This window comes from Artemia sp. Qi Xiang Cuo, chromosome 14 (genome assembly GCF_049724085.1).
Source record: "Artemia sp. Qi Xiang Cuo chromosome 14, ASM4972408v1, whole genome shotgun sequence".
NCBI lineage: Eukaryota > Metazoa > Arthropoda > Branchiopoda > Anostraca > Artemiidae > Artemia > Artemia sp. Qi Xiang Cuo.
The window spans coordinates 23,420,553-23,439,822 of NC_142807.1; the positions used below are offsets into that span (position 1 = coordinate 23,420,553).

The 19,270-nt window shown below is 34.1% G+C and overlaps 1 protein-coding gene across 2 annotated transcripts in view; it reads right to left on the bottom strand.

Moving 5' to 3' along the window:
• The window catches only part of LOC148944281 (glutathione S-transferase 3, mitochondrial-like), a 29,276-nt gene extending 11,897 nt beyond the window's left edge, over window positions 1–17,379 (bottom strand). The window contains exon 1 of one of the 2 annotated variants that reach the window (XM_089100206.1): window positions 17,223–17,379. In XM_089100206.1, coding sequence (XP_088956332.1) covers window positions 17,223–17,230 — 8 coding nt within the window. In that variant the 5' untranslated portion in view covers window positions 17,231–17,379. The remainder of the gene's footprint in view (window positions 1–17,222) is intronic. The other variant, XM_089100205.1, reaches the window with a different exon arrangement.
• Window positions 17,380–19,270: the final 1,891 nt, after the last annotated feature.

Sequence of the window (19,270 nt, forward strand, 5' to 3'; positions counted from 1 at the left end):
CAATGTTGGAGCACCATTTGCTCCATAAACTGCCACAACTTGATTTTCATCACAGCCAGAGTGGCAAACTGGACAAGTTTTTTTTTATCTGGGTCTTTTTCAAACCACTCATAAATACATGGCCAGCAAAAAAGATGGCCACACAAGCTCACAAATGGATCATTAGCTGCTTCAAAACATATCCTGCATTGATATGCATTGTCAGGTTGATTTACTGGCTCCTTATCATCCTTAATAGGCCTACTCAACATTACAAATTTAATCTGAAATTATTTTGCCAAAGTCATAGAAGTAATTTACCAATGACATATTATTTGAATTCTATGTTGGCTTTTTGTTTTGCTTTTGTTTCTTTTGGTGGTTTTGTCTTCTTGCCTAGTTAAATCAACCATTTTTATTGTTTTCTGTTCTTTTAATCTAGTATCTCTCTCATCAACTAAGGACGCTGAAGATACTTAGCCAAAAGGTCATCATGGTTTTCTTTTTTAGTACTGAATTTTTATGTCCCTTTTTTCAACTTTAACAATTTATTGAAAAAAAAGATACCCTTCCTTTTTAAAGGGCTCAAGCCTATTTTTTACACAATGATTGGACACAACATAAAAAACTACTGAAGCACGTCTTTTATCTTCTATTACTGTAAATCAAAATATCAAGAACTCTTTTTAAGTTATTACACCCTACTCCTGCTACTTTTGATTTCTGAAATCCCTATCTGAGCAATCTTTCCATGTTCAGAATAAGAAAATTTGTCTGAATAAAAAAAAAAAAAAACTATTTTCTAGTGTCAATCAAATTTATTATCCCCCCCCCCTCCTCTGAAAACACTGCCATGCGTAAAGGCTATATCTCTCATTTCAGACTTTTAAGATAATGGCCAAAAATCGTTTACTAAGCTGTCCTCAAATGGAGAATCACCAGGACAATGTGCGTTTAATAGACATTGATCAACTGTCCTGGAAAAAATGGAGTAACAAAGTAGCAATGCTACTTGGCAGTTCCTCCCTTCGTGAAAAGCACAGCAAGCAGTTTAAGGCATCTATTTCAGAAGTTTTTTTTCGTACTACCAATTATTTCATGTACCAATGATTTCATTAACACTTCTATTTCTACTTGTTCAAGCAGGCTCTTCAACCCTCCTATTTCTGATCCTTCTTTAAGCTTTCTTATTCTCTGACTACGCTAGTTCTATTGCTCTTTAACCTTCTCTCACTACTTTTTTCTTCACTACTACAGGGAACTGGAACATTATACAGACCTGTTTAAGGGCTCAATTTGAAGGAAACCGCTACATCTACTTACTTTTGCAATTAACAAAATACAATATTTAATTAAAATTAATGACAGCATAATCGTGGTTAATGTTAGAATCAAGAGACACATATTGCTTCCTATGCAAAAAAGTAATTTCCATGTTCTTCAAGATGGGAGACTGTAATTCTCCTACATTGTGTTTTTAACTGTGGCTATTCCTATTGTACAGCTTTTATTTCGATTCAAAATCATTTTTTATGGATTTCACACTATTTTTCAAAGTTCTTATTATTTTATTTTTGAAATAAACTTGCACTATCAATATTAGTTAAAATAACAGTTGCAATTACTGACTGGGGTTGGTTCTTTGCTAGGTTGCAGCTACTGCTGCAACAATGAAAAATATACTATATTCAGATAATCAGGAATTTCCACCACCTGCTGTACCACCCAGTTCTGCCAAACTTGGCACACTTCTGTTATGCAATTCTTCACAATTATTTTTCCATTGTACTATGATTACTTTTGATAGGATGGGTCTGATTTGGAAATTTTAAGATCCTTATTCAGGTTGTTTGAATGAATTTTATTAGCTAAACTTATTTTTGGGGATTTTTCTATTGTTGGAAACTTTTACACCCTGACAGCCTTGCATAATGTTACATCATTATTATCCAAAGGGCTTTGACGGTTTGCCAAGAACCATTTACATACAGAGATTACCATAAGTAAATCCATGAAAACATGGACTTTTGATGCATGAGCTTTACAAAGGCAATGGATTTTTAACAATTTTCCTGCGATTTTTGGAGGAAAACATGAACAAAAGCTTTGAGTTTGTTCCAGCTTAACCAAAAAGTTAAGCTTGGTCTTCATTGACAGATTCCAGATACTGGTACCTGAATTTGTCAGCAAATACTGGGATCAACAAAAGTTGGGCTAGAAGCAGAATCAGACTACATTTTTTTGTATAGCTTATTGTTCGACAGATGGTCAGTCAAATGACAAACTAGCACTATCCTTAGACAATTCCCATGAAAAACAATGAACAGATCATGTAAAATACTTGCTGCTTTCTTCTTCTATTCAAGATTTTCTTGTTGTTTTTTTTTTTTACACTAAGGTGACTTACGATAAAATAAAAGTCCAAAATAGGGATAAAATCCTTATTAATAGACAGTGTATAATAAATTTCACAAAAAATACCAGATATTTCGGTCACTGTATATGTGACCGAAATATCTGGTATTTTTTTTGAAATTTATCATACACTGTCTATTAAAAAGGATTTTATCCCTATTTTGGACTTTTATTTTATCGTCATGGAAAGGCAGTGTGGTCTCCAAAATTATCTAAGGTGACTTACCAAATCTTCTGTAGCCAAATTATTTACTTTCTTTGAATACTGAAATTAAACTTTGAAAAAATCCTTTTTTTCAGTCTTTTAAAAAATCCAGCTGGTTTGTGTTCCTTGCCCATAGCTTAATATGCTCTGCTTGCTAAATGCTATGCTTATTTCAGAAACACAAAAAAACTATCAATAGTTTTTTCTTACAATTTATTTATTGTGATTTGATTTTGGACTTAAAAACAGTCAACATCTTGCTAGTGAAAAAAATTGCTTATCAATCAGGAACCTAATTTCAAGGATTATAATATTTGGAATTGTAACTGAAGTTAATTTGTACAGAACAGATATTCTTGAAAAATAAACTTGGAACATATCAAATTTGATTAGACAAATTTGCTGTTAATTAGCATTTGGAAAGCCAGTTGAAAAAAAAAACATCCTATAATTTTTTTGAGAATTTCAAAATAGTGTTATAACTATGGTAGGGTTTTAGTTTATAATTCACTGCATCAAACCTGGTGGCCAGCCAGCCCAATAACCAGCAGCCTCCTACCCCACTCTAGAACTTCCCACCAAAGATCTTTTGATTTCATCAGGGTCACAAATTGGGGAGGGCAGGGATAATTACCCCTGCCATAGATATTAACAAAAAAATATTCCTTCATAAAGATAATTGAGTGTTCCGTTCCCCTGCATTTTTGTTGATTGGTGCCACAGCTTTCCATTCCATTTCAGCCCATTTTTCCCAATAGAAATGAAGTCCCAATGGAAATAAGATTCCATTTTCCATTCCATGCAGCCCAACAGCCTGCAGCCTCCTCCCCCACTCTGCAACTTCCCACCAAAGATGTTTTGATTTCATCAGGGTCACAAATTGGGGAGGGGAGGGATAATTACCCCTGCCATAGATTTTGAAAAAAAAATGTCCTTCATAAACATAATTGAATGTCCCCCCCCCCACACATTTTTGTTGATTGGTACCACAGCTTTCTATTCCATTTAATCTCAGCAAACAACTCTTTATTAGTTAAAATCATGGATAATATCTAATTTATATGCAAGTCCAAAACTTTAGTTTTTGGGTTATGAGGCTAGAATTATGATCTAAAAAGAAAACATAGACTTTAGCCTAAATTATTCATAGATGGCTTTCAATTTCCACCACATTTTTGCAGAAGGTATTTTGAGCTTGTTAATTACAAGACTAACACTACAATGCAGACATCCTGAATAAAAAATAAAATGGTAGGTATACCTTTCATAGCTTTTGCTTGGTTTCTCCAAAAGTTTGTATTTAAGAGTTTTTGAAATGACTAACTATGAATATGAGGAAGTGGAGAAGGAAAATCTGTGGTACACAACTTTGCTAATTCTGTTAGTTCAAATTATTTTTTGAATTTATTTCTGTATAACATAGGGTATAACATACATCTGTATAATACCTGGCCTTGTTAAAGGGTGGAGGAGGGCTGGAACTGTCATAGTAGTAACCATTACATTTGGAAACAGAATTCAATTGGGAATCAAATGGTAGCACTATTTTCTTATTTTAGAAGAGATCTTTTAAAAGAAAGTACCATAATTTTCTCAATATTTGGGTTAATTCACTAGCTGAATGATCAACATACCACTTGGTGAGCTTTATAACACCCTTTCAAAATATGCTAACTACTACCATTACAAATCCTATCTTGGGTCCTGTAGCATAAAGATTTTGAAGTGTGCAGTGACTGAGGCTTTGGTCCCTTTTTTTTAGTAGGTCAGCAGAATAAAAGAAGATCTTCAAAAAAATACAAAGCAACTGAGAGTTCAGACCAGTACAGGAAGTTCAAAAGAGCAAGAGATAAGTCAAGAAATTTTACCAGGAAACTTTGCCATAACCATGAAGCCAAACTAGCTAAAGAATGCAAGCCTAATCCAAAAAAATTTTGGCAATGTGTCCTGTAGAAATTCTGATCAGTAATCAATATCTAAACTAACTGCTTCAGGAGCTGAACTAACAGATGTCGAAGAAAGTGTAGATAAATTGAACCACCTGTTTCTGTCTGTTTTTAGTAGTGCATCAGATAGAGACCTACCCAATGTTGAACCAACACAAATCCACCTTCCAATGGAGGCTACTAAGATTCATAGTTCAAATATCCTCAAACAACTTACATTGCTAGACGTCAACAAAACAGTTGAGCCAGATAGGTTACATCCACATCTTCTAGAAGAAGTTGCTGAAGACATCGCCAAGCCACTCTCCCAATCATCCAAAGTATCCCAAAGTACCAAGGAAGTGCCAGCAAATTGGGAAAAAACATCTTTCATCTCTTTCCTCAAAAAGAAAAAGAAAACGAGAACAGGAAACTGACTTCCCAGAAGTAAAACTTCTGCTATTGCAAAAATCCTTGAGAGTGGTAAATAACTTGTCATGGAACATCTCAAACTTAATGGGATGTCATTGCCTAGCCAACATGGTTTTCACCCAGGAACATCAGTTGAAACAAATTTGCTGGGTATTTATGATGTTACAACAGACTTCATTGTTCAGGGCCTAACTGTGGATGTCTTGCTGCTTGACCTTGCAAAAGTGTTTGACAAAGTTCCACATCTACACTTGATAAAACTCATCTCATGTTGAATTAATGCAGACCTTGAGGTGGATCTCAGCTTATCTTACTGATAGAACACAGAGAGTGAGGCTTTTTACTAATGAAGGAGAATCAATCCTCTTTGAGAGATATGGAGTCACCAACAGTGTCCTGCAGGGTAGTGTTGTAGGAACAACCCTATTCAATATCTATATCATTGATATTTTGCAATTAGCTACAAATCATCTAACTCTTTATGCTGATGACTCAAAGTTGTTTGGTGAGTCAATCATGACTCACTACAAGCAGATCACAGCCATATTCAAAACAGAGCAACAACATGACACATGAGCTTCAATACTGACAAATGTAGTGTTATTCATTTTAGTAGGTCCAACCCAGGTTTCAAGTATACTATGGTCAATCCAGCTGTAAATAACATTTAAGAGCAGCAAATTGTGGATGAAGAAAACAACCTTGGAGTCACTGTGACAATCAGTGTAAATTCTATTCAAACAACAAGAAGACTGTGTCTCATGCAAGCTCTATCCAAGTACTTGTGAAAAAACTATATCCAGTAGGTCACCCTATGTTTTCATGAGGTTGTACAAGGCCCTTGTCAGACCAGTGCTTGATTTTGGAATGTGCATAGCATCACCAGGATACAGGGGTGACATACAGCTTTTGGAAGGGGTACAAAGGAGAGCTACAAAGGCAATAACAAAGATGAGAGAAAAACCTTACGATGAACATTTTAAAGAACTAAAATTATCTACTTGTTTACCAACAACAAAGAGCTGATATGCTCATGACATAAAGGCTTACTTCACAAGAAATCCCCCAATTCACTTGTAAACTTCCCAAAATCTTGGCATTGACAGGAGAGGACATTCAAAGAAGCTGTTCAAGCCATCAGTCAAAACTCAACACCAACAACAGTTTTCTTCTGCCATGTAGTAAACCACTGGAATAGGGTAAAAGACCTCTTTTCGGAAAGAACCACTTTTCTTCGGCATTCCGGGAAAACAGAGACGGGTTTTCGGACCGCCCCTATTTTACTACTGCATGATGCAATGCAAGTGTAGTAACAACATCCCCACCTTTTATCCACCTTCTTGGTGAAAGACGTCATGAGGGAAAATTTATACAAAAATAACTTAGGCTTTTCAAGCTAATTGAAATAAAAACAAAAATATGGGTAAGTGGAAATGCAAATAAATATTGAAGGTAAGTTACAACCCGTCATTACGGAAAAAAGTTAAGCGTATATCCGTTTTTGTTTTGATTTATAAATTCGAGTGTTTTCAAAGAAACCAACAATTGTACACAAAAAGGAATTTTCTTCCAATGACCTAAATACATAATTATGGTACTTTTGCACCGAAAAGCCAGTGTAATAACATGGAATAACAAGCACAAGAAGGAAATAGACAAATTTTACTACTCTGCTCCCAACCCAAATGATTAAGTTTTATGGGAAAGTTATGTTTTAATCTATAGAATTATTTTTTTTAAGTTTTTAACTGAAAGTAAGGAGTGACATTATAACTTAAAATGAACAGAAATTATTCCGTATATGAAAGGGGCCGTCCCCTCCCCAACACCTCTCTCTTTATGCTAAATATCGACTCTGTGTAGCAACTCTACTTTTTAAAACAATAAAACTTAAAAAAAAACTTAAGCGTAAGGAGCAAGGTGTTGAGGAGGGGACAGTCCCTTTCATATCCAGAATAATTTCTGTTCATTTTAAGTTTTAATGGCGCTCCTTACTTTCAGTAAAAAAAAAACTCGCTTTTTTTAATTTACTTTCTAAATGTTTTTCAACTAATGCAGGCTCAAATTTGGATCACCGTACATGAAAAACTAAAACCAGATTTGCGTATTCATTTTGGCAGCCTTAGTTCAGACATGATAAGGGCTCTTCCTTAATGCCTTGCTCTTTACGCTAAAGCTGTAAGCATTTTTAAAAAAGCATCCTATTCTAATTAAACGGCCCCCGTGTTTCAATTTTAGTAAACAGTCGAACTTTAGCAAAAAGGGCAAGGTCTTGAGGAGGGGCAACCCTTCATATATAGAATAATTTCTGTTCGTTTTTCAAATAATACCGGTGGATCTGGCTGACCCTCTATGAAATAGACCCCCCCCCTCACGGAAAACTCACCTGTGGAAATTTATCCAATATAAAGTGCACCCTCTCCCTATCAAATTCCCTCCAGCCAGTTTCATTTTTGCTAAGAATCCCTCCTCTCTGTAAAATTGCTTGCAGACGATCCAACCTAAAAAATTCTCCTTTGTAGGTATCCTTTCATTTGAATAAGACTTTAATCTCTAATCAGTTTCTTGATCCCTCCAGAAAAGCCTCGTTCTGTGAAAATTATTTTCCAGAAAACAAGGAAAAAAAATCCTGGGTATGGCCTTGTCCCCAGTGTAACATTTCCCCTAAAATATTCACACTCCAGAAATTTCCCTCCCCATGGAATATTCTACTTATAGAAATCTATCCCCGGATCAGCCCACCCCCCAAAAAAAAAAAATTGTGCGTACTTCCCAATAACAAATACTACATGTGAACAATGGACGAATTTCATAACTTACAGGCCTCGCCCCAAGGACTGTGAGGGGCCATTTTACAGCTAAAGACATCAAGGCCGTACCCAGGATTTTTTTCGGAGGGGGTTTTGCATAAACAATTTATTTGGGGGGAAGGGGTTTACACAAAAAAAAGTAAAAAAACGCATACAAAATTTGTTTTAATCCATTTTTGTTACTTTTTACGAGCAAACAAACATTTTGGGGTGGGGAGGGGTTCAAACCCTATACCCCCCGCCCTCTGGGTACGGACTTGAGAGACATAGTTGTTTGATATTTCAACTATACTGAACAAAAAGGCTATCTCAAAATTTTGATCAGATAATTTTGGGAAATAAACGGACATGGGAGGGGGGCCAGTTGCCCTCCAATCTTTTTGTCACTTAAAAAAGGCACTAGTACTTTTAATATCCATTTGAATCAGCACTCTCCCAGGATATACGATCACTCCTGGGAAAAAACAGCAAATAAACAAGCCTCCGTGAATCAAACACCAGCCACCATTTTAAAGTGTGGTAAAAATACTCCATTTTTGGTTAGCTTTCATTTTTTGTTTTGTTGTGGACTAATTTCTAATTTCTGACTCATAGTCAGTAAACAAGGTTTCCTTAGTCATAAATTGGTCCTGGAAAGGGTTCTGTCTAAATAAGGCTGTAGCGCTCTGATGAGCTAAGCATTCATACTAGTACCAGAGAATTAAGACAAAAGTCGTTTGATTTGAAAGAATGGGTGTTTCTTGAATTTTCCTATTCTATTATAATTAAACCTATCTCATTAAAAATAATTGAAACTTTAAGTATGTAGCATGCCTATGATATGTTATGACTGGCTATAGTTTATTTTATTTTTGGCTAAAACAAAACACGCGGAAAAAAAAACCTCTGGATAATTGCCCTGGAACATCTCTACATGAAAAATTTGGCAAAAAGAATGCAAGACAATTAAAAAGAATTTTGTTTAGTAATTCATTCAAATCCCCCAGTCAGGGCTGTATCCATGGGGGGGATTTACCCTGTTTGAACCCCCCCCCCTCCCGAAATATTTGTCTGACTCGTAAAACTGTAACAAAAATGGATATAAACAAATTTTGTATGCGTTTTTTAGTTTTTATGTGTAAAACCCCCCCGAATTTTTTTTTTTAGTAAAAACCCCTCCGAAAAAAATCCTGGGTACGACCTTGCCCCCAGTGTCTCAGAACACCCCCCACCCTCCAAAAAAATGTACATACTTCCCAATAACAAAAACTACATGTAAAAAATAGACAAATTTCATAACATAACTTACAGGCCTCTCCCAACAGACTGTGAGGGGTCATTTTACAGCTAAAGACATAATTGTTTTATCTTTCAACTATACTGAACAAAATGGCTCAAATTTGGATCAGATAACTTTGGGGGTAAATGAGCGTGGGAGGGGTCCAGTTGCTCTCCAGTCTTTTTGGTCACTTAAAAAGGGCACTAGAACTTTTAATATCCGTTCGGATGAGCCCTCTTCCGATTTTTTAGGACCACTTGGTCGATACAATCACCCCTGGGAAAAAACAACCTTTGATGGGTAAAACTAAATTTAATTAAACTTATATATTTGAAATCAGCATAAAAATCCATTTTTTTATATATCTATTGGTATTAAAATTCCGTTTTTAGAGTTTCGGTTAGTATTGAGCTGGCTAGCTCCTTACTTACAGTTCGTCACCGCAAACTGATAAGACTGGTTATATAGGTCACATCTAAATTGTATACATTTGTCACCAATAAAATGTTAGGTTGGATCTCCGAGTTTTTCTTGAACGTTATTGGTCGTTTTAATATTAACATAAAAAAATATATTAATGATAGCAAGACCATATCCATGAAGCAGGATTAGGGGATTGAACCCCCCCCCCCAAAAAAAAATGTTTCTCCGGCACAGAAAGACGTATTAAAGATGCATAAATATAGTTTTGATATGTTTTTATGGTGGTCTTATTGCCCCTCCCCCCCCCAACAGAATCCTGATTACAGCCTTTAATGATAGTAAAACTAAAATAAACAAACTCGATTTTTTTTTTTATTATTTACACGTGGACACATGTTTATACCAATTAGCGAAGGCGCTTGTACTGAAAATTAAAATAACGAGTTGATTATAAGCTTTTCAGTTGTAACTTGACATTGATGACAGTTTATGGTGTTAAGCTGACAAGTTTAATGAACCGGAAGATAGAACTAATCAGATAAGAACCAAGTTTTGGTTCTTATCTGATTACTGTAGCACTAAAGTGTGTATCCACAGATTAAAATTAATTATGTAGTTTAATGAATTTTTTCTTTTTGTTCATGAACTAATTATATATGTTGGGACTTTTCTGTGTTCTGTGTGAATATCTTATTCTGTGTGAATTATATAATTATATATATATTATATATATATTTATATATATATATATATATATATATATATATATATATATATATATATATATATATATATATATATATATAATGAGGGAGGAGAAGTTTAGGTTTGGAATGGAAAATTTATTCGTTGTGGATGAGTTTATTTGGTACATATGCCTTATAACTAAACCAGCGCTATAGACTGTACATGGAAACCCTTCAAACGGGTATTTCCTATCTAAATTGATTGCAAAGCGTGATTTCTCATTGTGTTTACAATATTTAAACGGTACTTGTACTAACTAGGTTAGGTTACATATTTAATATATGCTATGCTTGTTAATGAGGAAAGCATTGATAGAGTCTCTGTTAGACTCTAGAAAATTGCCCCCCCCCCATGGAAAAAACCTCAAGACAATTCTAACCCTGTTGGAAACTTTCCCTTGAACAATTGCACAAATTAAATTGAGTTGGCAAAGTTGGTACTTGTCGGTTATATAATAAAAACTCGAGAATTTTGATTGCAAATGGCACAAACATGAGACAAGAAACTGGTCAAGCAACTTCTTTATAGCAGACAATTAGTTTTGGCTTGGTTGGAAAACAAATTGTAGCTATATTTTATTTGAGTATTTATTTGGTAATTTGGGTAGGTAGTTAACATATGCTATGCGAGCCCCCCCCCTAATGTGCAAATATATAGCCCAAATCTGTTTCTAAACTATCATATTTTCATCATATTTTTTTATTTCCTTAGTATTCACCAAATTTCACTTCTCGAGTGTGTATTATATAACCGACAAGTACCGCAAAGACAAATAGAAAGAATTCTGGCAAATTCCCCCAGCCTAAAATTTCCTGTAGAAAACACGGGTTTAATTTGCTATGAGGCAGGGCGGGGAGGCAACTTTTGCTAGTGTTTGGCAATATTAGATATCAATGTTGATATATTGGACCAAATATCAATATCAAAACCTAAATATCAATCAGTTCGTGGTAACAAATTGTAAGTAAGGAGTGACCCGGATCATTAGTAACCAAAACTCTAAAAAACAGAATTTTGATATTAATAGATATATCAAAAGAATCGACTCTTTATGCTGATTTCAAGTAGGCTATATAAATTTCATTAGGTTTAATGTTACCCATCAAAGGCTACGAGCCTGAGAAAATTTTCCCGATTTTCGAAAAAAGGATTTTCCTAAAAGTCTAGTGATCTCAATGAAAATCACACACTCAGATTCAGCATATCAGAGAACCCTACTATATAGGTTTCAAGCTCCTATTTACAAAAATGTGTAACTTTGTATTTTTTGCTAGAAGAAAGATCACAGATGCATGTTTATTTGTTGTTGTTTTTTTCTACTTTCTAGGGGTGATCATATCAACCTAGTGGTCCTAGAATATCGTGAGAGGGCTCATTGAACGGAAATGAAAAGTTCTAGTGCCCTTTATAAGTGACCAAAAAAATTGGAGGGCAACTACTAGGCCCCCTCCCCCAACCCTTTTTCCCAAAATCGTCGAAATTCTACACTGGGGGAATTTGCCAGAATTCTTATACAAAATTCTTTCTATGTCTTACTTTCTCTTTTCCGTCTCAATTTTACACGCGGAGTGGTTACGAGTAATTTTCCAAGGAAAATTTTCACCCGGATTGAATTATATAGAGAATATTCCCATAAGGGGGGGGGGGTTCTCTGTGAAGGCAGGACTAGATTTCCTGGTATTATTTAAAAAACGATCAGCAATTAAATTAAAAACAAACAAGTTTTTTCAACTGATAGTAAGGAATAACGTTAAAACTAAGAAAGAACATAAATGATTACGTGTGTACAATGGATTTTTTCCTCGTCAACACATCGCTTTCTATACTTAAGTTTAAATTTTGTACAGATTCTTTAAAAATAACTCCTGAAACGCAAGGGCCGTTTAATTAGAACAATAAGACGCTTTTTAAAAAGTACTAAATAACTCCCACGCTTTTATTGGGAAGTATAGACATTTTTTGGGGATGGTGATTTTTCTGTAGGGAAAATTTTCTGCGGAGGGGGGTGTTTCCAACTGGAGAATTTACTTTGGGGAGGGAAGCTTACAGGGATGAACTTTCAAAGTGAAACTATATATATGTAAAAATTTATGGTATACAGTAAAATTTATGCTCTTTTAAGTTTTAATGGTTGCTCCTTGCTTTTAGTTCAAAACAAAATGATTTTTTTTTTATTAAATCACTGAAAGGCTGAACCAATTCTCAGGAGAAAATATTGACATATTCCTGATTTGAATAGTCAAAAATAGCCAGAAGCTCGTTTTTCTTTATCCTGAGCCCAAGTAATTCCAAATCAGGATTTATGTAGGCTAATGTTCATTCTTGTAATGGAGTCTTTTTAATTTTATTCAAAATTTGGAAAAAAAGGTGCAAAATACTCCTTAATTGCAAATTTCGTAATTGAATTTTGCCAAACCCTAAAGTTAATCTGAACAAAAAACTTGTCAGAAATATCAAAATCGAATGTAAAAATATTTATGACATTTAATCAAAATATTGCCCAACACTAACTTTTACCTTTATGGTACTATATGGCTAATTTTTCACTTTACTAAAATGTAAAAAAGGAGGGGGGTGGGTCAGTTTTTTATATATCTGTTGGAAAGCTAATTTGTTTTTTTTTTACTTTTTTTCAGTGGGATAATTTGCATTTTCAATAAAAATATTCTAAAAAGTATTTTTGATTTCTAGATGGGGCACCCCTATCCTTCCCCTAAAGGGCTGCCTGTGGTTATGCTAATTTTTTTTCACTCTCTTTTCTACATTTAAAAAAAAACTTTTCCATTAAAGAATGCATTTTAAAAACTATTTTCATTGGAAAACCAAAAGATAGCCCTACTCCTCTTGAGTATTGATAAATATATTGTTCTGCCATTCTCTTTATTATAGCTAAGAAGTTCAATTCGACTATCATGTTGAGAAACATGTCATGTACTCAGGGCTTCCACTCTCGAATATTAAAATTCGGGGACAAGTCATAAAAATTCAGGGAGTTTTCAGGGACAAGTCTTCAAGATTTGGGGATTTTTTGGGGGAAAAAATAAAATGAAATTTTCTTGTGAACATTTATGAGCCAAGAAGTTTTAGCTTTGTTTTCAGGCTCAAGTAGGGCACGGATCCACATAGTAAATCAAGAGGCCCATTCTTTTGCACTAAGATCTTATATCTAAGATCTCACATCTTTCTGCAAAGATTTCCGTTCTTTTAACTCATCTTTGTTCTAAGATCTTACAGCTCACTGATGTTAGCAAAAATGTGAAAGATGCCATCTTTCTGCCATATAGAACCATGATGAGAGAACTTTGATGACATACTCATCATTGTTCTTAGCAGAATGATGAAAGACACTGATCACAGCAGAATGATGAAAGACATTTGCAAAAGAACGCTAGAAGATGTAAGATTTCACTTTTAAACATTCTTTTTCAAAAGATGTAAGACCTTAGCACAAAGATGAGTAAAAGAATGGCCCTAAGCCTTTTACAGAATAGGTTTTAGAGCCTGACCAGGGGATTGGAACCTATGGCTGAAAACGCTTATTGCTCATATTGTGACAAAAACTTCAAAATTGTTTTCAAATTAAAAAAAATGGAACACAAGTGAATTGTAAATACCAGTAGCAATTTTTCATTAGGTCATGATCTCAGGAATTCATTAATGATATTAAAAAAAAAAAATGTTTGAGGTTTCTACATAGGTAAACTAATTAGACAAAATTAAACCTATAAGTATGGGGCAACATTAAAACTTAGAACAAATAAGAACTAAATTAAACAAGCAAATTTAAACTTAAATTAAAAAGGGACTTTTGATGACAATTGACATATTATTGGTTTTTCTTGCTGATTCTAAGGTCTTAACTGTTTAACCCCACCCAGAAATCCTCCATCAGAAAAACTGTAAAATACCCCCCCCCCCTCAGAAAATACCACTCATGGAAAGAACCCCTGCTAAAAATACCCTCGGAAAAGACACATCCTCCCTGTGGAAAATACACCCTCCGAAAATACATTTTTTTTCATTGGTTGTTTCTACTATGCTTTCCTTTCTTTTAATTACCTCATAATCACTATATAGTCACCGATTAACCCCCAACCCTGCGGCCATTCATGTTCCAAATATAATATTTATTGCAGTCTCATTTTTATATCAGCCCTTCTAATGTCTGGACAAGATAGCTATAGGCTTCAAATTATATAAAAATCACTTATTCTTTTTCTTCACACTAACATTATTTGGCATTATTAACGAACAGTTCGTGATAAATAAGTCGGAAAATAATGTAAAAGTTGAGAAGAAAACAATTTGAGCCTAATAACCAAATTTTTACTTTCAGCTGTAATATAAATTTTCTTATGGATAATATTTTTGGGGTTATTTTTGTTTAAATCCCCTATTCTCCGACCTTGTACATAATCTATAGCAAAAATTTGTCTCATTAGGAGGCGGAGGGGGGTGCATTTTTTATGGTAAGAAGATTTTATTTAGGGATTTTTCTTAAGAAGAAATAAATTATACCACTATTTCTTTCAAATCTTTTGTTTCTATCTCAGAATTAGCCTTCATACAGGGTTACTAATTGTTCAAGCATTAGAAGTTGTAAGGATAAGCCTAGATACTTAAACAAATTGATTTGGCTGTCCCGAATTTGAGCAGAATATTTTTTGTCCATCAAATTTCTTGCAGCTAACTAACATTTTTGCAAAACCGTAAAAAGATCCTAAAACTGCAGTTTAAAATATTACACCCCCTGAAAATATTACACAGGTGAAAGGACCAGAATAATAATTGTGAGGAGTGCTGGGTAAATATGTTTGAGGATAAAATAAAAGTCCAAAATAGGGATAAATTCCTTTTTAATAGACAGTGTATAATAAATTTTACAAAAAATACCAGATATTTTGGTCACATATACAGTGACCGTCATCAGTAGTAAAACTGATGACGTTTTGCTACTGATGATGGTCACTGTATATGTGACCAAAATATCTGGTATTTTTGTGAAATTTATTATACACTGTCTATTAAAAAGGATTTTATCCCTCTACTGATGATGGTCACTGTATATGTGACTGAAATAATATCTGGTATTTTTTGTGAAATTTATTATACACTGTCTATTAAAAAGGATTTTATCCCTATTTTGGACTTTTATCATCATGGAAAGGCAGTGTGGTCTCCGAAATTATTTGAGGATAAAAGGTGGTATAACAATTACAAAAATCAGATAAAAAAAAAGAACTTAAATATTACACGCCAAATGAAACAAAAATTTAAATGGTAAGAATTCCTGGCAAAAAGATCAATTCCTTCAATATAATATACGTTCATCATTAAGTATTAAACATTTATGCAGTATGTCTCAAACCAAAAATAGCAGAAGAGAACTAAATTTAAACTTACGATTTTCTAAACAATTCCCCTTCTTTATAAGTTCAATTTCAAAACCCAAAATGATACTGATTGTTCCGTTAAACAACTTCAAATATAATTCTTGGCTAATTTTTTCAAGATTGTCTGGACCACAAATGATGTAAATGCAAAAATCTTATAGTATTTGGAATACTCCATTCAAAATGGTTTAATCTAAATGCTGGAAAATGATACTTTTGTAAACATATGAAGAACCGTCTATACTTAAATTGTATCAGTCTGGTTTTTATGCAAAGCAACACAGGAGACAAAAATTAACAGAGAAGAAAGTAGCAAAAAATTATGGTATGTAAAGTAATGTTTGCTAGGGATAGTCACTAAGGGTGACACTGTGGTTGGGTGATTTTCAGGGAACCAAATTTTTTTTGGGGGGAGACACATAGATTTTTGGGGAAATCCCCAAAAATTTTAGGATAGTGGAAGCCCTGCATGTTCTGGCTGTACTAATTACAGTTACAGATAGACAATTCTTATTTGTCTTTAGGGCGGTCTCCAGTCAGCCACCTACTCAGGGGGTAGATAGAGATAACCACCCTCTTGGTTCATCCCAGTGGGAGGAATTTGTTGTCATAAATTTGAAATGTGGTCTCTGCTTTGACAAGCAATTGAAAAGGAAAAATTATATATAATATTTGTGATTTAGAGCCAATATAAAAAAAAATAAAAGTTACATTTTTATAATCAGCAGACAATCAGCTTTCTGTTAATAGGGTAAAAAACCTCTTTTTGGGAAAGACCACTTTTCTGGGAAAATAGCAATGGGTTTTTGGACTGCCCCTTTTTTACTACAATATGACACAATGCAAGTGTAGACCCAATCAACTCTCACTAGAGCCAGCCCAGTGGGAGTAATTTGTCATCATAAATCCAATGTGTGGTCTCTGTTTTGACAAGCAAGTGAAATGAAAAAAATTATAAATTTAATATTTGTGATTTATAGAATAAAAATCAAGAAATAAAAGTTAGATTTTTAGAATCAGAAGACAATCAGCTTTCTATTATTATTTGAATAATACTGAAACACTGAAAATATATTTACATCAAAATAGGATAATTGGTATTTTCAAAAAGAGGTCTTTTTAGGTAAGTCAATAAACTAATCATTTTCAGTGAATGATCTTAAATAATTTTATTAATAACCATGTTGTTGCATAGCTTAGATTTTTAGATATTCATTGGCCTATACAAACCTTTTCAACTCTAATTTGATAACTAGATATGAGGTTTTAAGTTTTACATAATTTTGCTCAATTGGATACTGGTCTTTTACCCTATGTAAAAAAAAAAACTGAAACACAAAGGATATATACATCAAAATAGGATAATTGGTATTTCTGAAAAGAGGTTCTAGGAGGTAAGTTAATAAACTAATAATATTTCTTAACAAGGTTTTGTCTCAACAAGCCCAATTCTAGGTTTATATTTACACATTAGCCTAGGGGGTAAAGTAGCCTACACTAGAATTGCAGTCAAAATGTGTTAACTATCCTACACAATCTATTATGAAGTTAGTATTGTTTTCAATTCTAGGTTTATACCCATTAATTCAAAGAACCAATCTGCAGTCTAAATGCATTTACTGATAGTAAACTCACCCTGCCATTTTCTTATAAAACCGGTTTTTCCAATTCTGCCTCTTCTCTTCTTCTCTGACTTTGATTTAAAGAAAGCTGGAAAGGTGGCATTCATGCAAGCTACGCTTCCATGATTAAGTCTGGCTCAGATGCTAATGAAAATTGCTGAGAAATTTCGATCCCTGCGAAAGGAAAAGCATTCAAATGATTGGTGCGAGATATAATAGTAACCAGGACAACACTACCTTTCCATCGTAAACATAGAACTAGAACAATTGGAAATTTTTTCGTAAAATAGCGGAACTTTAACCTTAAATGAATATTTCGACCTTATATCCAAGGGCCGTCCTCAGCAAATGAAAAAATAAAAAGAAACTTACATTAAAATACGGCCATTAAAACTCAATCCTTTTAAAACAGTCCTAGCATCCTTACTTCAGGGAAGTTCAGCCAGGAAATAGAGCAATAGGGGAAAAGTTCCATCTTGTTCTACTTTTGTTAGTGCTTAAAGTGTGAGATTTTTGCAGCCAAAAGTTGTGAAAATTTCAAAAAGGATGTAATTAAATTCAGATGTCTCTGAATTCGAAGCTGTAGAATCCTTTGGTTTATACACACCATAACTCCTGCTGTATAAAACTCGCAGTTCTAAACAAGAACCACCAAACTTCCCGCTTTGGGACTACAGTTGACAATTGTTCCATTTCTAATTTTTTTTTTTTTTTTTTTTTTTTTTTTTTGCTTGAGAACGGATAAAAAAAACGATTGGTACCATAAAAAACTATAAAGAATTCAGAAAGATGGCAAAAACTTTTCCATCAAACAGTTTGTGCAAACGAACTGTATGTAAGGAGTGACTCGACTCAATAGTAACCGAACCTCTTAAAAACGGAATTTTGAAATCAATAGTTACGTCAAACGAATCAACTTACTTTGCTGATTCCAAATGTATAAGAAGTATCAAGTTAGTGTTACCCATCAAAAGCTACGATTCAGAAAAAAAATTGGAATGTCAATGAAAATCACACCATAAGATTCAGCGTACCAGAAAACTCAATTGTAGAAGTTTTAAGCTCCTATGTACACAAATGTGGAATTTTGCTTCTTTTTTCCTTTTGCCAGAAAAAAAGATCACGGATGCGTGTTTATTTGGGTTTTTTTTCTTCATTTTTTCCCCCAGGGGTGGTCATATTGAACTAATGGTCTTTGTGCCCTAAAGTTCTAGTGCCCTTTTTAAGTTACCAAAACGATTGTAGGGCAACTAGCCCCCCTCCTCCGCCCCTTTTTTCCCAAAGTCGTCCGATCAAAATTTTGAGATAAAAATTTTGTAAAGCGTAGTTGAAAGATCCAATAACTATCCCGTTAGGAATAACATGACCCCCCCCCCCCCCCACACACACACACACACACGCACGCACATACACATGCACCAGCAGTAGAATACCATATATTTAAAATATAAGATTCTTTCCTTCTAAAGATGATTCGGGCAGAAATTAAACGTTCCCTAATTGAGTTCAAATACCGCTTCCAAGAGTCTAAATTCATAATCAGCAAAAAGAGAAATCGCACTTCTAGCTTCAGTCAGACAACGGCACTAGTCGTTCGAATTTCTCTAAGATAATTGTAGCAAAAAAAAATGCAATGCACAACATTTCTAAGGAAGTTTAAAAGGCAAAAAAAAACTGTGTGAACACCTGAATCATCTGAAAAATCTTAAAGATATTATTGGACAAAGATTTGCGTCCTTGGGTCACGTGGTTCATTGGCAAGCAGTCCTTACAGCGCAGGACGAAAGAACTGCATTTGGGAGTGGGGTAAATGTGTTTTTTGATTTGAATGTTAAATTAGACTTGAAACAATTAGTACGGAATTATTTTGGTCACCATTATTGTCATAGAAGTGACCTGTTGCTGTACAACTAAGTATGTAAGTCCAATAAATCTATTACCTTTTTATATGTGTTTGTTTCATTTATATGTCTGCGTCTAGTCCAATATTGGGTAATTAGTTCACAAGTTTCCAAGGCAAGTGCTCCCAAAGGAATCTGATCCCCAGATAGCCCGAGAAGA